This window comes from Eptesicus fuscus, chromosome 7 (assembly GCF_027574615.1).
Source record: "Eptesicus fuscus isolate TK198812 chromosome 7, DD_ASM_mEF_20220401, whole genome shotgun sequence".
Lineage (NCBI taxonomy): Eukaryota > Metazoa > Chordata > Mammalia > Chiroptera > Vespertilionidae > Eptesicus > Eptesicus fuscus.
Window position 1 is genome coordinate 46,733,756 of NC_072479.1, and position 27,255 is coordinate 46,761,010.

General features: G+C 39.1%; 1 protein-coding gene and 1 long non-coding RNA gene across 6 annotated transcripts in view; one reads left to right on the plus strand and one right to left on the minus strand.

Moving 5' to 3' along the window:
* The window catches only part of WIF1 (WNT inhibitory factor 1), a 75,452-nt gene that overhangs the window by 22,730 nt on the left and 25,467 nt on the right, over positions 1 to 27,255 (plus strand). For both annotated transcript variants that reach the window (XM_008148753.3, XM_054718892.1), the window contains exon 3: positions 21,046 to 21,154. In XM_008148753.3, coding sequence (XP_008146975.1) covers positions 21,046 to 21,154 — 109 coding nt within the window. The remainder of the gene's footprint in view (positions 1 to 21,045; positions 21,155 to 27,255) is intronic.
* LOC114234157 (uncharacterized) overlaps positions 1 to 27,255 on the minus strand; it is a 168,275-nt gene that overhangs the window by 1,245 nt on the left and 139,775 nt on the right. The gene's annotated exons all lie outside the window — the stretch shown is intronic.

Sequence of the window (27,255 nt, forward strand, 5' to 3'; positions counted from 1 at the left end):
CTTTCTGTGTGTGTGTGTGTGTGTGTGTAAAGAATTCATCTCCAAGAAAGAGCCAACATTCTAACATGAATCAAGAGAAGGACAACAGAACATAAGGGTCAACATGTTGTGAGGAGATAGGCACTGCAGTTCTGGCTGTGATGCATTTCACTCAGCTTGTACCCAGGACATGGTAGATATTTAACCATGGTGGTCCCCAAATCTCAGGCTAATGTCAGTGTTGGGTTTCCCCCCTTTAATTTCAGCATTACCACAATGGAAGTGGTTGGTAGGGTGGCAGTATGGTATCATGAAAAGCATGCTGAACCAGTCCTGATGGATGGGACTTGGAATATAACCACCTCCCTGGCCTGCAGTTTCCCCACATGCTCTCCTAGAATTTTTCCAGCTCAAAAGTGTCTTGTTTGGCCATTTTAGCTCAGAGGATCTTTGGGAAGACTAACTTGTTCACAGAGCTCTCTGAGATCCCTTATGGTGGAAATTTCGGCAGCATCAAAAGGAACTACACATACAGATTTTTCAACGAGAGCTGGAAAGTATTTAATAGTCAGAGAATATATATATTTTAAAATAACATTGTTTTTACATAACTTTGAAAAGTTGTCCTGACTCTGTGCTAACCTGTTTCTAAGAGCTGAGTTCATAGATTGACTTTGTCTTTTATCCACTGCCGATGGAGGAAGAAAGACACAACGTGTTGACCTTATGTTCTGTTGTCCTTCTCTTGATTCATGTCAGAATGTTGGCTCTTTCTTAGAGATGAATTCTTTACCTCAGAATCCACCAAACTAGCATTATAACCCCTCTTCCTTTCCTTCCTTCTTTCATTTAATAAACATGATACCTCCCCCCCATGGTACTAGAATTTCTGTTACTTTAATTTCCTTTAATAATTTTACCTAAAGTGATGTGGTTGATGTGGCACAAAAGAAAACTGAGGAAAAACAATAAGGACAGAAATACATGAGAGATAATTTCAAGTTGATTCTAAAAAAGGCTGATGGGGAAATCATCAATAAATTAACAAACAACAAATGTTGGTGAGGATGTGGAGAAAAGAGAACCCTCATGCACTGTGGTGGGAATGCAGATTGGTACAAACATTTTGGAAAATAGTATGGAGGTTCCTCAAAATATTAAAAATGAAACTTCCTTATGACCCAACAATTCCACTTCTGGGTATATATCTGAAGAAATCCAAAACATTATTTTGAAAGACTATATGCACCCCTATATTGTAGTGTTATTTACAATAGTCAAGATATGGAAGCAACCCAAGTGCCCTTCAGTATACAAGTGGATAAAAAAGTGGTGGTACATCTTTACAATGGAATATTACTTGGCCATAAAAAAGAATGAAACCATACCATTTGTGACAGCATGAATGGACCTAGATGGTATTATGCTAAGTGAAATAAGTCAGAGAGAGATATACAAATACCATATGATTTTACTTATATGTGGAATCTAAAAAGCAAAGTAAACAAAACAAAAACAGACTCATAGACACAGACATCAGACTGATGGTTGCCAGAGGGGAGGCAGGTTGGGGGACTGGGTAAAGATAGTTTAGGGATTAATATTATTTTGTGACAGATTGATAGTCACGGGGATGTAAAGTACATTATAGGGAATATAGTCAATAACATTGTAATAACTATATATGGAGCTAGTGAAATATCAGGGGGGCCACTTTGTAAAGTATATGATTATCTAACCACTATGCTGTACACCTGAAACTAATCTGTAATAATAAAAGCTTAATATGCAAATCAACTGAACTGCCCAGATGTCCTTCGAAGGACCTTCTGGAGGAAGCCAGGGCTGCAGCCACAGGAGGGATTGAGACAGCTGCTGTGGCTGCAAGGGAGGGATTGAGGTAGCCGCCGCAGCTGCAAAGGCCTACTCTGGCAGAATTTCGTGCATCAGGCCTCTAGTACAAAATAATATTGGATATAAACTGTTATTAAAAAACAAAATGTTAAAAAAGAAACAGCTCTATGGAAATATTTACTCTTTGGGAAGAAGATAATTTAGAAATAATTGTTAGGGAAGGATTTGACTTTTTGGAACAAAGTAATTTTGGATTCGGAAGAGTAGTACAGAATAGCATGAGCAAATGAGAAAACTTGGGAGTGGAAAAAGTAGAAAAAGAAGTAGACAATGGACCGGTACAGAGCAGAAGAGTGAGGAGGGATTGTTGGCAGGAAGACCACTTGTGAATTCAAGTATTTTTTTTTTTTTAAATAATAGTTGGCATACAACATCATATTATTTTCAGGTATACAACACAGTGACTTGACTACTATGTACCTTACAAAACGATCACCATGATAAGTCTAATAACCATCTGTCACCATACAAAGTTATTACAATATTATTGACTGTATTCTCTACGCTGTACTTTACATCCCTGTGACTTATTTATTTTATAACTAGAAGTTTGTGCCTTTCAGTCCCCCTCACTTTTTCACCCTTTCCCCCATTGCCCTTCCCTCTGGCGACGATCAGTTTGTTCAAAAATAAACTGAATGAATAAACAAAACAAAACAAACAGCAGAAGCTTTTTAAGATCAACCATAGATTAGCAGAGCAGGAAGGGATCTCTGCTAACAGGAAGCATATAAGGCAGACCTTTAACTACCTTCCGTAAGAACCCAGCCATCACTTTGGCTATCCAGAGTTTCAACATTTAAAAAAATTTTTTTAATTGATTTCAGAGAGGAAGAGAGAGATAGAAACATCAGTGATAAGAGACAATCATTGCTCAGCTGCCTCCTGCACACCCCAGGTATCCTGACCAGGAATCGAACCTTGACCTCCTAGTTCAGTGATGGGCAACCTTTTGAGCTTGGTGTGTCAAACTTCGCCAAAAAACTGAGCATAACTCGGGTAGTGTGTCACTTTGAGGAAAAAACATTATTTCGCAAATGTTTCATCCTCAGGAGCAGCAAATGTTTCATCCTCGGCATGCGGCCGCCTCAGCGGCCATGTGTCATCAGAAATGGCTACATGTGTCAGTGCTGACACGCATGTCATAGGTTCGCCATCACTGTCCTAGTTCATAGGTCAATGCTCAACCACTGAGCCACACCAACTGGGCTGGAATTTCAACATTTTGATCGCCTACACTTTATCTCCATCCAGAATCTTCCTTGGTACAATGAAGTCTTATTTCTTTTTGTTATACCTTTCAGGGCTTTAGAACAATAGACAAAAATTCAAGAACTATAGACAACAATGAACTTGGTAAAGTGATTAATCTGAATACTTAATTAAAAAAAACAGTTCTTCATGAGACTTTTTATTTTTTTAAAATATATTTTATTGATATTTTACAGAGAGGAAGGGAGAGGGATAGAGAGCTAGAAACATCAATGAGAGAGAATCTTCGACCAGCTGCCTCCTGCATACCCCCCACCAGGGATGTGCCCGCAGCCAATGTACATGCCCCTGACCGGAATCGAACCTGGGACCCTTCAGTCCGCAGACCGACGCTCTATCCTTTGAGCCAAACCGGTTTCGGCTTCATAAGACTTTTTAAATAGTTTCATAAATTTTGATGTTTTTCTGAATCCTTCTAATTCATTCATATCATTTAAAATAGATACTAGTATTATATCTAATGCATAGCATGGAGGACGAATTTTTAAAAATATATTTTTATTGACTTTAGAGAGAGAGGAAGGGAGACAGAGATAGAAACATCAATGAGAGAGAAACATTGATCAGATGCCTCCTGCATACTACCCACTGGGGATGGAGCCCCCAACCCAGGCATGTGCCCTGACCAGGTATTGAACCCAGGGACCTCTTGGTGCTTGGGTCGACATTCAACCACGGAGCCATGCCGGCCGGAATAAAGGAAGAATTTTACAGACAAGTTCACTTTTTTCATATAACATAATATTTCTAACTCATATTTAGCTTGTAGTAAACTATGATTTTCCAAATCTGATTTGCCTAGTCTCAGTTGTCTCATTATGCTTCCCATTATGCAACCCATTCTGTGGTTGGCTTTTTGAACCTGAAAATTTTAATTCTAATTTTAATGTTGTCATATTTAATTAGTTAAGAATTTTTAGATACTCCTTTCAGATAATTAAAACCTGATTAGTTTTAAAAAGTCTACAGCTTTTGTGGGTACCCTCACATTTTGTTTATAAAAGTCACTAATCAGAATATCTAATAGATTGGATTTCAAGACCAATCTGAATGAAACACCACCCAGTATGTGTTCCAGGCTGACACAGGTTTATGCTTTGGGTGTGGCTCTTAAGTGCACTGTTTAGCCATCCATAGAATGGTAAAGACGGGAATTCTCATTGAGGGAAGGAATCAGTAGTGATTTTGAAATAGAGGTCGTCTCTTTCTATTGCTTCTTATCCTCTCTTTTGAGTAAGAACAGTTCTGTCCAGGCACTGTTTGCTTCTCGTGACTCTATATTGATGTCTAGGTTATTCCTCTAGGTATTAAAAGAGCCATGAAAACAGATGCTGATGCTGTCTGGTCTCCAATTTCCAGAGCCATCTATCTTTGTATGTGTGTGTGTGTGTGCAAAAAAAAAAAAAAAATTCCTAGTGCCTTTGAGCTTCCATACATTCACACAAATCATGATTCAGCTCATATCAGCCCTGCTGATTTGCACACATCCAGTTTTCCCATTGGTCTATTTCTTTTCCACTTTATGTAGTCTGTTATCCTCTGTCACAACTGGAGACCAAAACCAGTTCACTGGTACTTTCTTAAAGAACAATTAGTCAAGCTGAGCCTTCTCCCCATTGGTGTTACTGGTCTTCTTTGATCATCATCCCTTCTTTTGTGTGTGTGTGAAAGACATTTGAGATTACTTTTATAAGATAAAATTGGACAATTGAAAACAGATGGGTAAATTGTTATTTACCAATGTATATGTCTCTGTCTTTAGGAATTAAAATTGAATAGAGGAGATATGGGGCCAAATATCACTTTTTAAAATGTAGGTGATTACAATGAAGGGAGTCAGTAATAATTAAAATTTTAATTTGAAAGCTATTTTTATGTGAAGAAGTTCAATATAGTGGCAGTAGTGTCACAAAGATTAATTTAACAGTGATATTTTGAACTAAAAAAAATCTAAATGTAATCAATTTGCTGGAAATTAGCTTTGACAACTTTTGAATATGTTCCAAAAGAAAAATAATCATGATACAGGTAACAAAACTGAATCAGGTGACAATGGGGTGGGGTAGTATGGTTGTGAGGAAGGAGGCAGAATGCAAAAATAGCTGCTTTCATGTGCCCTCTTATTACTTATTGGTTTTGTCTTTGTCAACTCAACTCACTTTAAAGATCGGATGTTTAGTCCAAAAAGATGGGACTAATCTTTTTTGGACATCTTTTATTCTGTCATTAAGTGTCCCTTCAATTCAGACTTCTTTGTCCTCTTAGATCAGAAAACTCTGGGGTTTTTGTTTTGTTTCTTAACTGCTGTGGGCCTGGGTTGGATACTTTTCCTCCCAAATATTCTCTTGTAAGCTTACTGCCCTTATTCCCAAAGAGAAGCCAATTAAGTTACACTGAACACCTACATTTTAAATTGAGTAATAATATAATTTAACTGGGAGGGAGAAGGAGAGGAAGAGAGGGAGAGGGAGAGAAGAGAGAGAGAGAGAGAGAGAGAGAGAGAGGGAGAGAGAGAGAGAGAGAGAGAGAGAGAGAGAGAGAGAGAGAGAGAAAGAGAGAAATAAATATAAATGTTAGGTAATGTAGATAATGACATAATGGCTTCCTAACCAGGTCCCAGTCATTTGAGAACTTGACATGAGAGCATGCCTTTGCTAAATGAATATACTTTCCACTTATGCTTTTAACAATGATTTGTTGGAAAAGCCTTTTCTTTTCCAGGATACTGTATATTTTTAAAGCACACAAGCCATGCAGTTAAGTAAAAAGTTACTGGCTTAGATTAAATTGCTTTACACAAATGAGCATCAAATGGATTCAAGGGAAATATTTATTTTTTTTAAGCTTTCCAAAAATTCTGTCCATTAGGTCCCCACACCCTAACTTAAGGGCCTGAACAGTTCGAGGTTGACAGTAGCTGTGAAAAGTTTCATAGCCTTTTGAGAAAGTTCAACAGCTATGTTTGGGGAAGAGCTATATGTATTATGCAAGACTGCTAGCGAGTACAGAGATTGTTACATATGGGATTCATAAAGGTCCAATTACAGGACCGTCACTGTTTGCCATGGTTTTAACTTATGTAAGTTATTGATTATACTTTCATGAGATCATAATCAAAAGGTTATTCTTTGGTAATGGTGTGTTAGAAGAGCTTTATCCCGAACTTCAAAGCTGTCCTCTGAGCCCGGAGAACAAAGGCTTAGAAGTTTGAAGCAGGAGCAGAATCAGTCTGTATGAGTTAACGACGTTCCAACCATCCGGGAGCTGAATCAGCCCATCCACGTGCGTGGACTTCCTCTCATCACATCAGATCAACAGTCATCACTAAAAGATGACAGTTGATTCAGCTTTAATGTGCCTTTAAAAAAAATGAATCAGCCTGACTAACCATGGTGTCTGCTCACATCTGCTCCGTAACCATTTATTTTAACTATAAAGTCCTGTCATTCACGATGCTCGCGGCAGAGACTGATGATCGTTAACTAGGTTTACATCTAGGAAGGGGAATGGCAAGTACTCAAAAATGTACAGAAAATAATTCTTAGAAATGAGAAAGCCGTATGTAACACACAGTAATTAAAAAGTAATAAAGGAGAGTTCAGATTTGTCCTAATATTCTGGCATGCTTTAAGTGAAGTTGGTTACAATGGAAAATATGCGGCCCCCCTCCTTGGCTCTTCAAATCCTAACAAGGATCCAAGAGCTTAAAGCTATTACACAAATGAGCATCTTCACTTTTTCACAAAGCCCCACAGACCTACCATGCAGGCTGCTTCCTCCCCGGGCCTTCCATGAGCCCTCAGGCAGACCCTGGAATTCTCTCGTCAGCCAGAGGTAATAAAGTAATCTTCTGATTACTTTAGTGCTAAGCTTATTCTCATCTCAGTAATTAAAATGCCCACCTCTCTAGTAGTTAAAATTCTGATTTTTATTCATAATTAAAACTCCTCCCCACCCTTAGCTGTGGCCTGGAAGGCACCATGGCTGCCTTTTCTCCCTAGCCAGTGATGGCGAACCTATGACACGCGTGTCAGCACTGAAAGGTCCCAGGTTCAATTCTGAGGTGGCTGCATGCCGAGGATGAAACATTTGCTGCTCCTGAGGATGAAACATTTGCGAAATAATGTTTTTTTCCTCAAAGTGACACACTACCCGAGTTATGCTCAGTTTTTTGGTGGTTTGACACACCAAGCTCAAAAGGTTGCCCATCACTGCAGACCGTACCTCCTGCTCCTGCAGGGCTGAAGGCCAGTGTGCAGGTAGGGGGCATGGAAGGGAGAGACAGAAGACAAGAAGCAGGGCATCGAGGTCGCCTGCAGGGTTTACCTCTGGCCTCGGAGGATGTGTGGAGCTGGATCTTGTTACTATGGGCCCTTTCCAGGGTTCCTCCACTGGGAGCATCTGATCCTTTGCCTGTCACAGGGCAGTGCTTCCCCTCTGGCCACATACTGAGAACTACAGCGCCTCGCGCACTCTGGTCTTGCCACACTGGCCTCCCTTCTATTTCCTGATCATTCCAGGGGCCATCCCATCTGGGGTACTTGACACTAACTATTCCTTCTGCTGTAGTGGTTTAGTCCCTGGTATTTGTTCAATTACTTACAAGTTTTCTAACACACATATCCCCCTACCTGTATGGCTATAGAAACTTTTCTGACGAAGACAAAAATACATAATACGTTTTTAAGAAATAATGGTTTCAGTCAATAGTATTTATCGCCTATATTGTCTAGTACAGTGTTAGGCAAGGTGAGTGCTATAGTCTGTCCTTATCTTTGAGAAACTCTGATGTATCTATAAAAGATAACTTTAAAAAAAACCTCAGTCCTGCCAGTGTGGCTCAGTGGTTGAGCATTGACCTATGAACCAGGAGGTCATGGTTCTATTCCCGGTCAGGGCACATGCCTGGGTTGTGGGTATGATTCCCAGTAGGGGGCGTACAGGAGGCAGCAGACTGACGAGACTCTGTCATCATTGATACTAATCTTTCTCTCTCTCCCCCTTCCTCTCTGAAATCAATAAAAAAATATATATTTTAAAATACCCTCAAACCAATTAGAAATTATTTTTTTTTTAAAAAAATATATATTTTATTGATTTTTTTACAGAGAGGAAGAGAGAGGGATAGAGAGTTAGAAACATCGATGAGAGAGAAACATCGATCAGCTGCCTCCTGCACACCCCCTACTGGGGATGTGCCCGCAACCAAGGTACATGCCCTTGACCGGAATCGAACCTGGGACCCTTGAGTCCGCAGGCCAACGCTCTATCCACTGAGCCAAACCGGCTTTGGCAGAAATTATTTCTTAATGTAATCAAATATCCAGTTAAATTTTCAACTGTCCCATAAATGTCATACTTTTTAACAGACATTTTAATGTCATATACTTTAAAAGGTCTGTGTATTTGAATGAGAACCCAGAAAAGGTCTGCACATCATGATTGGTTGATCGGTCTTTTAGGTCTTTTAGTCTGTGGGTTTTCCATCCACCTCTCATTTTTCATTCCTACAATTTTTTGTTGAGTAAACAGGATTTTGGCCTACAAACTTTCCTTGCCTCGATTTTGCTGATTACATCTTCGTGGAGTAGTTTTACTTGTTTTCTGTCCTATAAATTTCCTGTAAATTAATAGTTCAATAAGACATTTCTAATTTGTTTTCAATCTAAAAAAAATAAGGTGCCCAAGCTCGTTTGGCTCAGTGGATAGAGCATCGGCCTGCAGACTGAAGGGTCCCAGGTTCTATTCCAGTCAAGGGCACGTACCATGGTTGCAGGCTTATTCCCCAGTAGGGGCCATGCAAGAGGCAGCCAATTGATAATGTTCCTCTCTCTTTGATGTTTCTATCTCTCTATCCTCTCCCTTCCTCTCTCTCTCTAAGAAATCAATAAAAACATATTTAAAAAAATGAAATAAGGTAATTGTAATTTCGACTATATATACTAACCTGAACTGTAAACTCACATCTGCAGTAAGCAGAAAAGGAAAATAATTTTTAGACTATTTTCACAGCCCCTACTCTTCTTTTGAACTCTTCTCCAAATACACACAGCACATGGCTGATGTTCTTCAGGAATGTGAGAGCGCCCTTGATCACCCTCCTCCAGCCCCAAACACCCAGAAATACAAAGACTGCTCCTTCCTACCTACAGGTTCCCCCACTGTCTAGAAACTTCTGCCACATTCCCCCAACAAGAGTGGGTATTCTACTTGTGCATTAATCTACACTAATAAAAGATGCAAATTGACAGTACCTTCACAATGCCCACCAGCCAATCAGGCGTGAGTATGCAAATTAATCCAACAAATATGGTGGGTTAATTTGCATACACAGGCCCCAGCCGCGGGGGGGTGGGATGCTTGCGTCATCGCCATGGCGATGACACAGGTGTTCCGCACTGCCCCAGAAGCTCTGGGCCTCTGGGCAGTGTGGGAAGGCAGAAAGGCAGCTCCGGGACCTGAGCAAAAGCGGTGCCAGCACCCAGAGGAAGGAAGGCCCATTCTTACACGAATCTTTGTGCATCGGGCCTCTAGTCCTGTTAATAATGACCACAATTTGTTCAATGCTTGTTGTGTATCAACATTTGCTACCTCCTTTACACGTTCTTTAATCCTCCCAGCAATGCTATCAAGTAGGTGCTGGCCTCTCTTTAGTTCTTCAAGCTTGCTGAAGTCCTGTCAGAGCTTATACCCCTGAACTTCCTTCGGCTGAAAATGCTTCCCCCTCTTTCACCTGTTTAACTTCATCTAGCAGATCTCAGTTGTGCCTTCTTTCTCGGGCAAGCCTTTCTTGACCCCCTAGCTAAATCAAATTACATAGTCTCCCAAGTACAACATACTTCTTCTCTGAAGCACTTTACCACAGTCTTAATTTTATAATTATTTGATTAATGATCAACTTTTGTCCAGCCTGCAAGCCAGACAGATTTCTCCATAAGGACAAATACTAGATCTCTTTTTATTCATCCTTGCAATTGTGGGCATGAACAATGCTTAGTGCCTGACACACTCAATGCCTATGTGTTGAATGAATAAAAGGCGAAGACTTTGCCCAAGGCCAGCTGGTAAGTAGTGGAATTAGAATTCAAGCCAAGTTGGTCTGACTGTAGCTCCAATTTTACCCCAGTTCACCCCTGCCTGTGCATGCTGTTGTTTGGACTATTAGGTGTCTCCGTGGATAGCCAGATCAGGACCAGCTTAGTCTCCTGTGCATGGCCAGGTATTGCCCATTTCCTGCTGACCTGTGATTGGGATGCCGATGTCAACCTCTCTCAATCAAGGCTTCACTCGTATACTTGGGTTTCTTTTTCATTTAATGTCAGAAATTTCATGACTTGGAGTAGACATGGTAAGACATGATTCACCATGTTTTTTGAGGGGATATCACTAATTTGTCTTAACACATTCATTTTTTTATAAACAGTTTTTGAGCCACAAAGAATATGTTAGTCCCTGGGGATTCAAATAAGAAAATAAATCCTCTCCCGAGACTTAAGTTTAATGGGGAAGACAAGTAAATAGATTGTTACTATAAGTATAATAATAAACATAAGGGAAAGTACAGGAAAGAAGCATGTGGAGCAGGAAAGCTTTACAAAGAGGTGACATTTCACCTGAGCCTGGAGCGGGAAGTCAGTTTTTCAGGAAGTAGACATTCCAGGCATAAAATAAGGGCAGGGTTCATGAGAGAGCGTGGTAACTGGGTGGACTCAAAGCTTGCTGTGGCTGGGTCAAGGACTTGGAAAGGAAGACATGAGAGAAGAGGCAGGTAGTTAGGCAAAACTACCCAAATTGTTTCTATTTGGTAGTAACAATAGAAAGCAAGAGAAGAGAAGAGATCTGAGAAATCAATGAAAGTTTATGGAGATGTTTGATAAAAGAAAAGTTAGTCTAGAAAGACTGCCAAGTTTATGTCTTGGCAGTCAGGTACATAGTGCTTGCTTTCTAAAGAAGATAAGTGAACAGGTTCATTGGGAAGGTAATGAGTTTGGTTCAGACATGTTAAGTCCAAGGCAGAGATGTCTGGTAGACAGCTATTGATATGAATCTAGAGCTCGGAAGAAGGGTGAAACTGGAGATAGAAATGGGAGGTCACTGAAACGTTAGGTGTGAATTGAAGTTATGGAAACAGATAAGAGACCCTGAGAGTCATGGACTCTAAGAATGAGATGAAAGAGCTGAGTTCTGCTGTCCCATGAGTCATATACATATGAACACAAAAGCTATGGGTTTTCTAAGGGTGCATTGAACCCACATTCAGATCGCTTCGCAAGGTGCAGTTATATAGAGAGAAGCATATTAAGGTCATTCGTGATAGACTGATCAGAGAAGGAAAAGGAAAACTCAAAGACACTGTTGTTGCTATATATAGGTCAAAAAAGAAGAGAAAGAGAAGTTAATTGTAATAAAAAATTTCAGAGAATATAGGAGAGATTAAGGTGGGAAAGTGTTCAATGGATATAACAACTTGGACATCATCAGTGACCTTTCATCAAAACATTTTAATAGTAATGGGGGCAAAAGCCATACTGTAGTAAGCTGAAGAGTTATGGGCAAGAAAACTGAGGCCATGATTATAGACGCATTGTAATGTCAGGAAGGAAGGAAGATAGCCTGGTAGAGACAGTGTTTGGTTCTTAATCTTTTCATCACATTAATATATATGAAGGAAGATGACATTATTTAGGGAACCAATCTCAGAGGATATGGGAAGGAAGTAGGAATGAATGTGGCTGTAGCCTTTTTGTAGGTGGATGGAGGAAAACTTGAGAGAATTCACAACTAGCAAAATCTTTTCTTTGAGGTAATCAGTTGAGTGAAGATAGCAGGAATGGGGTGGAGGACTTTGGTGAATCTATGGAATTGTTGTGTGTAGGAGAAGGGAGAGACTAGTAATATTAAAAAGAATTGCTCAGGGGTGTTAGAGGGCAATGAAGTTGGCCACATAGATTTAACCAATCCTCAGATTATGGACTTTCATCATCAGTGTTATCCAGGAAATTGCTTCTGTTCTGCCTCAGTTTCTCTTTTTCTTAAGGAGGTTGAATGGTGCAAATATCCAGAGGAGCTTAGAAAATTAAAAAGGCTAATTGTGCTGCATGTTCTAGGGCCTATGGAAAAATTTATAGTGATAACTATGAGTTGAATCTTCTGTTAGCAAGACTTGTTCCCTAAATTTTGGACTTTGAAAATCTGTAACTGTGAAGTTACAGACTTACTTTTTTCTGTTTGGCTCTTGGACTGGAACGGAACAACTAGACGTATCTTGTAATGCAGTATTCTGATACATGAAATTGCAACTATATGAACAAAGAAGTCAAATTAAGGCATATTTCATAACCTTTACCAAAGTAGTTTAATGCCTTTTTCCAAAACATAAAGTTAAAGAGAAAAGTCTGTTTTTTTCCTGGTTTTCATAAAAAAGTAAGTTAATAATGTCCATGTGGATTCAATGAAAAAATACACCAAGGAATTTCAGAAAACTACCTAAGGCTAAAACTAAGAAAAATATGGCCTAATGTCAAATCATTTGAAAGCCATCATTGGGAATATCTCCTGACATTTCTATGACAGCTAAAAATTTTCACTCACCTTTTATCAGTAGAGTAAAATTATACCCCTAGAAATAATGATACATTATACAGAACTCTGAAAGAAATGGGACATTAATTTTGCCTCTTTTGAGCTACGTGTCTGTGCTACCCAAATTTGTTTGTACATTTTATAAATGTTATTCTGTGTTTTAAAATGTGGTCTGTTGAAATACACTGCCATGTTACTTGCATGAAGAAAAGGTAACAAGGGGATGAGATGCTGATGAAGAATAAATGTACTGCATGATCTGTAAGAATAATGGTTCAGTTTTAAAATTATCGTTAAAGAAATAACCCTTGGCAATTCCCCCCCCCCCTTATAAACGAATATTCAATGACTACTGCTTTTGAAGATATAAGAAATATTCAAATATAAATCTTGTCCAGCTAGTGTGGCTCAGTGGATTGAGTGCTGTCCGATGCACCAAGAGGTCATTGGTTCGATTCTCAGTCAGGGCACATGCCAGGTTTGCAATCCCCAGTAGGGGGCATGCAGGAGATAGCCAATCAGTGTTTTTTTGTATTTTTTTTTTGGTACCAATCAGTGTTTCTAATCAATGTTTCTATCTCTCCCACTCCCTCTGTATCTAAAAATCAATAAAAACACGTTTAAAAACAAAACAAAGATAAATCTTGATACGACAAGAAAAAATAGAAAAGGTATTCCTGTTTCTTTTTTCAGAAATGAAACCTTCCTCTCTCATCTCTTCCAGAACACCTGCATTCATTAGCTCATTCATATTTTTCAGTAATTATTCCATCTTAGTATCCAGAAGAACTTAGAGCCGTGCTCCCAAGAGCCTCCACACTGTTTCTTTTCCCACACCTTCTAGTTGGATTGTCCCCAGCTGTGCCACTTGTAATGAACCCTTTTCTCCTTGGTCCCTTACATTACCCCACCCATGATTGCCCAATACTGACTATCATTCTTCTCGGTGCCCAGTTGTTAGGTTGGCATTGACCCATAACTGTGAAATGCTTGAATTAGGGCAGGCTTACTGTGAGGAGGAGCCACTGTCCCAGAAACCTTGAGAAATAATGAGGAATGAAGTTTTCAGAAGCCCCACTGCTGCCTACATTGCCCTTTCCATGGAAAGCATTGTGCTGAATGGGGACTCTATTTTGTTTAGAGCTTACTTTGTGTTTATACTGATAGACCTTCCCTCCCCCCCCGCTGGCCCCCCCCCCCCGAGTCTTTAAGAATGTAAAAATAAAACTTTTCCATTTCCCAATGCTCTGGTTTTCTATTTTCTTTTTTACCTCTCCCTCAGCATTAACAAATAAAACACTGTAGCTTTGGGTTTTATCTAATTTTGAATTCATATCTAATATGAATACATTGTTTCATATCTTAAAAGAGAGTGACTAGCCAGTGATTTGTCAGATATCCTGGTCTGTTTCTGGTTTGCATGAGCAATGGTGATTCCAAACCGTAGGAGGAAAAAAATGGAAATGTTTTAGATATTTCAGATTTATGTGAAGCCAAACTGTGTGATCTCCTGCCAGTTTTAGTTTACAAAACTCTCATCCTGGATGTGTTTACTTGGACTTTCAGTTTTAACATTACCATTATATTCCAATAACTTTACTCCCTCCACCCAGCCCTCTGACTGGTCTAATGTGTATAAAGATGATTACTAGGACAGATTGAGATTGTCTCTTTAAGCAATGTTCATTTAAATGTCAATTTAAGCCAAGACCAGTGAAAAGATTAACTACTCTGCAAGAGAAGGGACTGTTCCTTTTTGCTTCTGAAACAAGTTCTTCTTAGAGCCAGTTTCAAAGAAGTCAGGAAAAAAGTTATCGTTGATATTTCAGTTTCCGCGTGATGTTGTAATTAAATATTGTAATTTATAGAAGGCAAAACTTACACAGTTTTACAAAACATAAACTTTTAAAATTAAATCAATTACATAAATCACAATATATGTAACTTTTGGAAGGAGACTCATGGGTAATGAAGAGCATTGGACAAAGTCATGTTTCAGAACTGGGCCTTGTTTGCACTATCTGCTCACATTCTTTCTGGGGGCCCCATTGCCTAGGTTTTGTCCCATAACAAGTATAAAACAATTATAAACTACACACAGATTGGCTGGATATCAAATGTCAATGTTCCTTCGATTGCTATTTTTTTTCAAAAATGTTCTCTATGTATGCTGTGGTGACTAGCCATACAGCAAAGTAAAAGAGATGGAACTGCCTTATGACCCAGCAATTCCACTTCTGGGAATGTATCCTAAGAATCCCAAAACACCAATCAGAAAGAATATATGAACCCCTATGTTCTTCGTTGCAGCATTATTTACAATAGCCAAGATCTGGACCCAAGTGCCCAACAGTAGACGAGTGGATAAAAAAAGCTGTGGCACATTTACACAATGGAATACTACCAGGCTATGAAAAAGAAGGAAATCTTACCTTTTGTTACAACATGGAGGCACCAGGAGGGTATTATGCTAAGTGAAATAAGCCAGTCAGAGAAAGACAAATACCATATGATTTTACTTACATGTGGAATCTAATGAACAAAATAAGCTAACAAACAAAATAGAGCCATAGATACATAGAATAGACTGACAGCTGTCAGAAAGGAGGCGGTTTAGGGGGACTGGGTGAAAAAGATGAAGGGATTAATAAAAACACACACATAGATACAGACAACAGTATGGTGATTACCAGAGGGAAAGGGGCTGGGGGAGGTGAAAGAGGGTAAAGGGTGAATAAATGGTGACAGAAAGAGACTTGACTTAGGGTGGTGAACACATGATGAAGCATTCAGATGATGTGTTATAGAGTTGTACACTTGAAACCTGTATGGTTTCTAACCAATATCATCCCAATAAGTTCAATATATATGTAAAAAGATAATCTTTTGACCCATACAAGTAATTTAGCAATTGCCAGAATAGAAAAGCTGCTGCTTGTCAGTGGAACCAGAGGCTAATGCTATTTCATCACAACAATGTGTTCAGGGATGCCCTGGCTTATGCATCTGGATGCTTCTCAGTAGATCATTCATTCATCCAGCAGATACTTATTAAATACCTTGCTTGAGCACAATGCTGCATGACTGCCGATAGAATGTTGGGAAAAAATGCAGCCTCATCCTTAACCACCAATAATTCAAAATGTATATGATGATACATGACCTATACCTGTGAAAAGTTTAATAATAATGCATGGTGGTATATGTTTAAGGCTGAGCTGATTTAAGTCCTATCACCGGTCAGTACAGATGAAAACACTAGGATAGAGAACATGGCTATGTTATAGTCAGAGCAGGCCAGGTGAGTTGCAGAAGACCCCTGTTGGAGAGTAGTAATCTAAAGAACAAAATAAGCAAACAAACGCAATTGAAACAGACTCAGACACCGAGAGTGGACTTGTGGTTGCCAGAGGGGAGAGGAGATGGGGAACTGGGTGAAAGAGGTGAAGAAATTGAGAAGTACAGATTGGTAGTTACAAATGGTTACAGGGATGTAAAATACAGCTTAGGGAATATAGTCAATAATATTGTAATAACCATGTATGGTGCCAGGTGGGTACTGGAAATATCGGAAAAAACAATGATTGTCTCTAACCACTATGTTGCACACCTGAAACCAATACAAAATAATATTGAAAGTAAACTGTAATTGATAAATTAAAGTAAAAAAATAAATAAATAAAATTTGGAGGACACTTAGGCCAAAGGCCTTATCTTGGAGATAAGGGAGACAGGAAAGGATTATGACATGGCAAAAGTTATGTTTTAACTAGATATATTGGTTTATATTATGGCAGATATGTTAAAGAGGAAAGCAAGATAGATATTTCAGAAAATGTTATGATAATGCCAATGAAGAAATAAAGGCTGGGTTAAGATGGAAGCAGTGGGAATGAAAGGAAGGGACAGAATCAAAAGATAGATAATGAGAAAGGATAAAATTTTGATGTCTGGCTATCGGGAGATGAGGTAGAGGCAAGAACAATGACAAGTCTGAGGTTCAGTACCTTTGTGATAGGAAAGACGATAATACTCTTGACAGACATAAAGAAATCAGGAGGGGAAGCTGGTTTGGGATGACAATAATTAGACTCCACGCGGCAAGCATGGCCATGAGGCAGTGCCAATGGTTCACATCGAGCATCATTGCCCGAAAGGAAATAGTTCCATTTGTGAGAGTGCATGAATTTTATGACAGAATATAAAGAGAGAAGAGCTGAGGCCCAAGTCTTAGCGATTTTCTGTGATCAAGTGCTGAGAGGTGGAGAGTTAATGAGGAAATGTCGGAAACTTGGGACCTGGGAGGAGAGTCAGCAGAGTGTCACAGAATCCAAGGAGAATGAGTTTTGAGTTTGAAGGACGAAGTTTTACAGAGAGGTGACAAGAAGAATGCCGAGGGAGAATGTGAGATCTGAAAATTTCTGGTCTAGACATTCAGGCGTCAGGTTATTTTAAGCATTGGGCATGCTTATACGTTTGAGACTTTCACATTGAACTATTTTCCTCTCTTCATCATTTCGGTAGATTTCTTCTTGCCTTTCACACACATTGTAGGAGCTATTCCATAACCCTTTAATAATTCTCAAACTCCCTGTGCTGCTAATCTGGACATACATCTATGCTATAAAAAATAGTAGGCTGCTGTGAGAATGAAATGAATAGTGACTCAACAAAAATTAGTTCTAAAGTTTTAAACCTTAAGGCATCTCTATGTTTTGTATCTCTAAACCACCTGAAAGTTTCTTTGGGACAAATGTTTTTTGGGGGGACAAAAAGTTTATTTGGGACAAATTGTTTTGGTGTTTTCCCATGAGCACTTAGCTCAGCATCAGGATATATGAAATTAAAAGAGGTTTGAGCGCCTCTTTGAGAGCCTTCATGGTTTTATGAAGAACCTTTGATTCTTAACTCGGAGGATCCTGCAATTATTGTGCTTATTAGATTAAATATACACCATAAACCCAGAACTTCAAAGGTGGAAAAGAAATACTGGGTTTTCTCCATTCCTCCCAATGGTTAATGCAATTCTCTGTTCTCTTTGTCTACCCAAAGAAAGCGCGCCAGAATGAAGGCCGTATGAGTTGTCCCATTTTGCTGTTTAAATGATATCTTCATCACTTCTGAAAGGAACAACCCCAATATTCAGCCAAGTCTCTTAGGAGCAAGTTAAATGGCCTCCAGCACTCCTCTCTTGATAAAGTTTGTGTGCCTTTTATACTTCTTCATGAAAAGAAAATTTACTGCATGCAAACCAGGCCAGCATGATTTTTCAGCAATTTAATTTCGAAGTGAATTATTCTCCTGAACAGGCCCATTCTTTGTTTGAATACAAGGCAGTCTTTCATGTGTTTCCCAAATGAGCACTCTCCACGCCTCTACCTGAGTTCCCACCAGTGTCATTGAATGAAACAAAATGTACTTTTTCCTAATAGAGGTTTGCATGCTCTCCAATATGCCACCTCCCTATTACAGTTCCTGCTCTGACTTCCTTTTATCTAAGTAGTAAATCTACCATTTGTGAAACTTGTTCCCAAACTTTAAGGCTGGCTCTCTGTTCTCTTTGGCATAGAAGTTAGGTTTTCTTTGACCCCCAAATAGTTTTTCCAGTGAAGAGGTTTGGGACTAAGAATATTTATTATATTATAAACAAAGTGAAAACAGAGAGTCCTGTCTAGAAGTTAGAATATGACATTACAAATCTATTGCTTATTTCATCAACCATTTTCTGTAACATTGAGGGAAATATTTAAAATTTTAAGTTAAATGAGTAATATATTTCATCTCTGCCTCATGGTGATGATTGTCTATGGAAATATTTATATGGTATTGGTGGTTTTGGTAGATCTCTTTATAATGACAAAGTGAAACTTTAAAAGAAATCAGTGTCAAAATCAGAGACAAAGGGTTAGTCAATCTCTAAGTGGTTTTCAAGTTGGAATTCTTAATAAGGCAATGAAAACAATACACAAGCAAACCACTTTTTAAAAAATATGCTAAGTATAAAGAAAATTATATATTTCAGAGATTATGAAACACTATCATCTTCTACGAGACAAACAAACAAAAATGTTGACTCTGGCAAATGCCTTTGCTGATAAGATCCAAGTAAGAAATTGTTTGAATCAGTTCTTGACCTGTGATACAGTCTTAGAACTGCAGGAGAAAAACCATAACATAGACTGATTCTCAAAGAAATCACCCTAAAGCCTCTGTAGTGTGAAATTTGTTGTTGATAAGATCAGAGTATTGGCTGTCCAGAGAGGTCCATCAAGCCTAAGTGCATCATGTTGAATGGTCATGCCAACTCCCTGATACTGAATACAGTGGGTTCCATGCTTCTCAGCCTCCTTAATGTGGCCATACTCAAAAGCTACAACAGGAGACCCAGATGCTCTATGCAGTGATTTTCAGCCGGTGTGCCGCACACACTGGTGTGCTGAAAGAATTTTTAAAACATGCAGTATCTATTTAGTCAGAGGCACTGACCTCTTTTCCCTAGAATTTGTGAAACTTGTTCCCAAACTTTAAGGCTGGCTCTGTTCTCTTTGGCATAGAAGTTAGATTTTCTTTGACCCCAAACATTATCAGTAAAGTGTAAAGGGAAGTGTAGCTGGGAGATGTAATTTATGATACCATTTTATTTATGTCATATAAAAAGATGGCAACAGCCAGCACAACAATAGCTGTCTGGTGTGAATAAATTAAAATTATACCCTTTTTTGCCAGGTTGGCAAAAAATATATTTTTTGGTGTGCTGCAGAATTTTAGTAGTTTATGTGCTATGATATGAGAAAGGTTGAAAATCGCTGCTCTTCTGGACTCTGAGAACTGAATTCTTTCAGTTCCACATTCTTTGAACATCATCAACAGTTTCTGGAATAGACATTCAGAAGCTACTTTAATAGTGAGTGAAGGGTTGGGGTAGGCTAGAAGGGGTCAATGAGGGGAGAAAGGGGACATATGTAAATACTTTCAACAATAAATATTTTTTTAAGTGAGTATTGTTTTCTTGAAGCACACTTTCAAGGAGACATGCAAAAGTTTTAAATGAGATTGTTATGTGAGCACAGCCACACTAAAAAGAAGTCCAAGAAGAATATTTCATCGATGATCAGATGAGTACATGATTAATGTTTGCTTTTAAATAAATGTATTTATTTCACTATAAAAGGTATGGAACTACATGTAAAAAATTTGAAAGAGACAAGGAAAAAAAGTTATCCTACACTATCATTGTTTTAATCTCTATCTAATTTTTCATCCCTTTTCTTATTAACACATAAAATCATTTTTATAAATTACTGGGTACAAATATACACTGGAATACTACTCAGCCATAAGAAAAAATGAAATACTTCCATTTGCAACAATATGGATTCCTCTTGAGAATACCATGCTAAGCGAAATAAGTCAGATGGAAAAGGACAAGAGCCATATGATTTCACTCATGTGGGATATAAAACAGAAAGCAACAAATGAACAGACAAAACAAAAAGTTCATAGACACAGACAACAGTATGAAGGTTACCAGAGGGGAAGGGGGCTGAGGGGAGGGTGAAGGTTAAGGGGGTCAGATATATGGTCACTTTGGGTGGTGAGCACACAGGTAATATACAGATGATGTATTTATAGAATCATACACTTGAAACTTATATAATCTTATTAATAAATGTCACCCCATTACATAGTTTTTAAAACTTATTGAAATTGTTTTTATAATTGTAATTTTAAATATACCAGCCATATAAACATAGATTTAATTTAGAATGTGATAAAGCTAGAGTATATATAATTATGGAGCAGCAAATGATAACTTATTAGAGGTTATTGGAAACAGTATAGCCACTGAAATACTTTTTTTCCCCAGAGTGTTTGCACTCCATCCATGCAATTCTTTTCCATTGTTATATGTACTGTTAATACAAATGTTTAGAATAAGTCTTGGCACATGGTATGCATACATGGACGTTTGTTGTATCATTGTCGCTAGTTGTTATTATTGTACCTGGCAATATAAATAATCCAAAGTTATTAAATATTAGTGCATCCAGCACTCAATCTGTTCATAAAACCAACTAAAATATGTTTTGGAACAAAATGTTAAGTGATAAACATTATCAGTAAAGTGTAAGGGAAGTGTAGCTGGGAGAAGTAATTCATGATACACAATTTTAAGTGGTTATGTGCTCCAGAGGTCCTGTAGTGAAAATGTCACTCTCCCTCAAAGGGATGAGTTGAGAAATGCCTTCTCACTCTCTGTGGTTTCCATGGTGCTGACTGTCATGCCTTTTTTTGTAGGCAGAATACTTCTATGAATTCTTGTCCTTGCGCTCCCTGGATAAAGGCATCATGGCAGATCCAACCGTCAATGTCCCTCTGCTGGGAACAGTGCCTCACAAGGCCTCAGGTGGGTGGTCTTTGCCTCAGAGAAAGGTTTACCCTTAAAATGTAATGATGACGGGAATAATATTTAAGAGACAGATACCACCCATTAGAGGGATTATGGAATATTTTCCTGAAGAGATTACTTGATTTTAGGGCAGCTCAGTTGTTATGTCTTTACTAGTATATCCTTTGGGCAAAAAATAAGGATGGGAGTGAAGAAATGGCAGTTTTGTAAATTCCTAAAAAACTTTAGGTAGTCCCAGCTCATATATTTCCAGATTAAAAATAAGAAAGTTGCCAGGTGAGATATATCTGGCCAGTGAGTGTGGATTATCGTAATGCACAGAAATGTGGCAAAGATGGAAAGTGAGTGACTGGGGGCCAATGGGGTAAATGAAGAAAAACTGCAAAGTGAGCATTGTACAGTAGTTCCCCCCTTATCTGCAGTTTCACTCTCTGTGGTTTCAGTTACCCTTGGATAATTGTGGCCCAAAAATACTAAATGGAAAATTCCAGAAATAAACAATTTATAAATTTTAAATCGTGCACTGTTCTGAGTAGTGTGATGAAACTCACGCCACCCCTCTGTCCAGCCCACAACGTGAATTATCCTTTTGTCCAGCACATCCATGCTGTATATGCTACCCACCCATCTCAGGTATCAGACTATCACAGGGCTTGTGTTTAAGTAACCCTTATGTTACTCAATAAGGGCCCCAAAGCAAAATAATAGTGATGCTGGCAATTTGAATATGCCAAAGAGACACCAAAGTGCTTCCTTTAAGTGAAAAGGTGAATATAGTACAGTAAGTTATTTTTCAGAGAGACCACATTTACATAACGCTTATTGCAGTATCCTATATAATAAAACCCCAATATGCTCAGTGTCCAGTCATCCAGTAGGCTGTTCAACCAATCAAAGCATAATATGCTAATGATATGTTAAGGCTGCTCAACTGCTCGCTCTAACTTGCACTGACCACCAAGGGGCAGATGCTCTGACTAGTAGGTTAGCTTGCTGCTGGGGTCCAGCCGCTTGGGACTGAGCAACCTCCTGTGTCCCTCCCCGGCCCCAATCGTGTGCTGGTGGGGTCCCTTGGACTGGCCTGCACCCTCTCGCAATCTGGGAACCCTCAGGGGATGTTGAAGAGCCAGTTTTGGCCCGATCCTGCAGGCCAGGCCGAGGGACCCCACTGGTGCATGAATTGGTACACCAGGCTGCTAGTATTATTAGAATTGTTCTATTGTATTATATTTCTTATTGTTAACCTCTTACTGTGCCTAATTTATAAATTAAACTTTATCATAGGTATGTATGTGTAGTGAAAAACAGTATAGGGTTTGGTACTGTCTGTGGTTTCAGGCATCCACTGGGGGTCTTGGAACATCTCCCTCACAGTAAGGGTGGACTACTGTATTAAATAGGAATTTTCCATATGAAAAAAGGGGAAGAAAGGGTTTTAGTCTTTCAGATCTAATCATTCTTCTTTGCTAAGAAAATAAAAGTATGTGATATTTAGTTAGAGCTTTTAGTTTGCAAAGTACCCATTCATGCATTATCTAATTTGAGTTCTGGGAGGCAGTCAAGGCCAGAATCACAGCTCCATTTTACAAATTAGAAAATGAAGGTTTATGAGGTTTAATTGACTTTCTCAAAGTCATATATTGGTAATAAGCAATGAAGCCGAGACTAGAGCCCAGGTTTTATGACTTTTAGAAAAATACAGATCACTTATGTTAACATGTTCAAATATTTTCTTCCTGTCTTTTTTCTATGAGCATATTTTTCATAGTTGTGGTAAAATTATATAACTTTGGTTTTGCATCAATACTTTTTTTTCTTTTAACATTTTAACATAAGCATTTTCCTGTTTCATAGATTTTTCCAAAAGTTGTTTTTAATACCCTTATAATATTCCATTTTATGAACCTGACATGATTTATTTACTCATTCCTTTATTGTGTGCTACTTAGATTGTTATCAGGGTCTGAATCTAGAAATATCACAATACACATCCTTTTTAAGTAGCAGTCACTGGGCAGGAGTTCTGTGTTTTATTCACTGCAATTGCCAACACGGCCCAGCACAGAGCGGGCATTCAGAAAATACTTGTTGATTAATGTGTGTGTCAAAATCTTGGTGCTCATCTCATTATTTTGGTAAAATAGATTCTTAGAAGTCGAATTATTATGTCAAAGGATATGAACTATGCACTTTTTAAAAGACTCTTAGAACAAATTGTCAAAATGCAATTACTTGCCACCAAGATTGCCCCCATTTGTACCCTGGCTAGCAGCGTGGGAGAGTGCCTGGCTTACTGTGTGTAACCTCTCAACATGGGTTATTAATCATCTTAACTGCTTGGCTGACTTAAAAAAGTGAAAAGTGGTTTCTCAGTGTTCTTTTAATTTGACTTTTTAAAATTTCTATTGAGGTAGAACATTTACTTTTATCTATTAGACAATGTAAAATGTCTGTGTACCATCCTCATTTTTACACTGAAATAATAGTGTTCTTATTGATTTGCAAAGCTCCCTATATGTTAAATATATTTACCCTTTAATGCAATTCTTTTCTTTTTTACTGAATGTATTGATTGGAGTGACATTGGTTAATAAAATTATATAGGTTTCAGGTGTACAATTCTACAATACATCATCTGTATATTGTATTGTGTGTTCACCAACTCAAATCATGTCTCCTTTCATCACCATTTATCTCCCCTTTTCCCTCTGGTAATCACCATACTGTTATCTTTGTCTATGAGGGTTTTTTTCTTAATCCCTTCACCTTTTTTCACCATGCCCCTCCCCTATGACACCTGTCAGTCTGTTCTCTATCTATAAATCTGTCTCTATTTTGTTTGTTAGTTTGTTTAAATACATTTTTTATTGATTTCAGAGAGGAAGGGAGAGGGAGAGAATAGAAACATCAATAATGAGAGAGAATCATTGATTGGCTGCCTCCTGCACACCCCACACTGGGGATCAAGCCTGCAACCCGGGCATGTGCCCTGGCCTGGAATCGAACCGTGACCTCTTGGTTCATAGATTGACACTCAACCACTGAGCAACACTGGCCAGGCTGTTTATTTTGTTCATTTGATTCCACATGAGTGAGATCATATGACACTTGTCTTTCTCTGACTGGCTTATTTCACTTAGCATAATCATCTCCAGGTTCCTCTGCTGTCATAAAGAGATCCTTCTTTTTTTTATGGCTGAGTAGTATCCCATTGTGTAAATGTGTACCACAGCTTTTTTTATCCATTCATCTACTGATGGACACTTGGATTCCTTCCATAGCGTGGCTATTGTAAATAACACTACAATGAACATAGTAGGGTGTGTATATTCTTTCAAATTAGCGTAATTCTTATTTAATATATTATTTTTATATTTTTTGAGGGAGGTGGAGTTTGCAGGGTCTTTAAAACTCTATGTGGTCAAACCTACCTTTTCTTTGTGATTTTTAAAATTACTTTTATGCTTGGAAATTAATTCCTCTTCTAAAGAACAGGTAAGTGATAACTTAGAGATGCTTCTAATGTTTTATATAAATTTATTTTGGCAAATGGTAAGGCTGTCACCTGAATTATTTTTCTGAGTCATCAACTTTACCAATTTGAGATGTTGAATCAATTCATGATATGCTCTTTATTTCATACTAGAGGCCCAGTGCACGGAATTCATGCATGGGGGGGGGTCCCCTCAGCCCAGCCTGCACCCTCTCCAATCTGGGACCCCTTGGGGGATGTCCGACTGCCGGTTTAGGCCTGAGGATCGGGCCTAAACCGGCAGTCGGACATCCCTCTCACAATCCTGGACTGCTGGCTCCTAATCGCTCACCTGCCTGCCTGCCTGGTTGCCCTCAAATGCCCCCCTCCCCCCCTCTGACCTAGTCGCCCCTCACTGCCCCTCCCTGCCAGCCTGATCGCCCCTCATTGCCTCTGCGTGCCGGCCTGATCGCCCTTAACTGCCCCCTGCTGCTGGCCTGGTTGCCCCTAACTGCCCCCCCCCCCCCGCTGGCCTGGTCGCCCCTAACTGCCCCCCCCTGCTGGCCTGGTCACCCCCAACTGCCCCCCTCTGCCAGCCTGACTGCCCCTAACTGCCCCCCCCCCCACTGGCCTGGTTGCCCCCAACTGCCTCCCTGCTGGCCTGGTCACCCCCAACTGCCCCCCTACCAGCCTGGTTGCCCCTCACGGCCCTCCCGCCATCCTGGTCACCCCACGCAGCCTGCTGTTCAGTCATTTGGTCATCCCTCACTAACCCCCCTGCCGACATGGTCGCCCCTATTATATAGGATTAACTTCTTTTATACATAGGGGTTGTTTTAGAGCATACTGTTTGTTCTAATATGGTATTATTTGTAGTTTTATAATATTTTTTAAATAATTGGTAACATAACCTCTTTTTTTAAATTAATCTTCTTCTAGAGAGATGTTAGATTAATTTTGTCAGATGTCAAATGAAGATCTCATTAGGAACTAATTTAAATCTATTAAATAATCAGGAAATCGGTTTACAGTTATCTACTATTTCCAATGGCTCAGTACTGCCATATCCCAGCATAAGAGCTGGGGACTGAATGAGCACAGAGCCTTCCTAATTTTCTGGCATAGTGCCAGTGTGAGTGTAGACAGGAAGAGTGAATTTGTGTTTCTCTTGGGTCATCCTAGTGCTGCAGTGTGACTAGCAGCCCACCCAGAGGATCTGCTTCCAATCTAATGGGCTTGAGGTTCTCAAAAGCCCATTTGAATGAATGAGGCCTTGGGTTCTGGAGATTCATTAGCCTGTGATATAAGGCTGTAGGGACAGGGATATCCCATCCCAGAGACAGGGATATCCTAATTCCACTCAAATGGCATTTCTGGGGCTTTACTATATCATGGAGACACAGAAGACCCTCTGGTCACCAAGTTCTGGAATATGACCATGTCACGTGTCTCATATCATGTTATTTTTTTATTTTTTTAAATTTATTTTTATTGATTTCAGAGAGGGGTAGAGAGATAGAAACATCAATGATGATAATCATTGATCAGTTGCTTCCTGCATGTCCCCAACTGGGGATGGAGCCTGCAACCCAGGCATGTGCCCTGGGAATCAAACCATGACCTCCTGGTTCATGGGTCAATGCTCAACCACTGAGCTACGCCAGCCAGGCCTAAAATGCATAATTACATTAATTACACAGTTATACCTGCTCAATTCCAATAAGTCTTAATTTTTTGAATTTATAATTTAATGCTTGAATCTTAAATCGTCCCAGCTTTATTCACTTTTTGTAGTAAAAAAAGCTTACTGAAATTCTGCTTCTTAGGATATTGAAACAATAAGAATTTGAACATATGATGTGAGACGATTTTAATAGATCATGTTTAGATACAACATCATGTTCTAATAATTTAGAATCTTTATACGTAATAAAATTTAGAGGGGGAAAAATGGATGATGCTTTGGACAAGGAGACTTGAAAAAGAACAAGCCTTCCAGGACCAGGTGACTTGTGCACACACACACACACTCACACACCCCACGCACCCCCACACACACTTTGCATGTACAACTCCCCCACACAATAGGTTTTGGAGGCAGATGTAGGATTTGTTTGCAAAAAATGCAGGTGCAAGAAGTTTATGGGAATTTCAGTCCATTGCAGGGCAGTTATTCATTAGCCTCATTAGCTCAGTCCCCACAGTAGGAGCAGTGAGGGTACCTTGAATTATTAAAAAGTAACCAAATCAGTGTGTCTTTGCTCCTAAGCATTCAGGTAGTGTTCATTATTCTACTGGCCTATTTTATACCCCCAAGCTGCTAAGCCATTCTTTTATCCCACTGATTCCTTATATGCCTACCCATTGAAAAAGAAAACTCTTGATCTTTAACAGTTATGAAGTGCCTGCCTCTGGCATCTGCAGGGATCAAAAACAGGAAATACAAACTGCAGGGTGGTTCCGTAAAATAACGGAGTTGGATAACAAAAAACATAAAGTTTCCATAAAGCCCAGGCTTTGCCTCTTTGAACACTCCGTCTGTGTCATACCAGGAAACCAAGAGAGCAGTGGTGTTTCTCAATCAAGACTTTCAGGAATCCAATGTCTAGAAACTTTTAAATAGGTG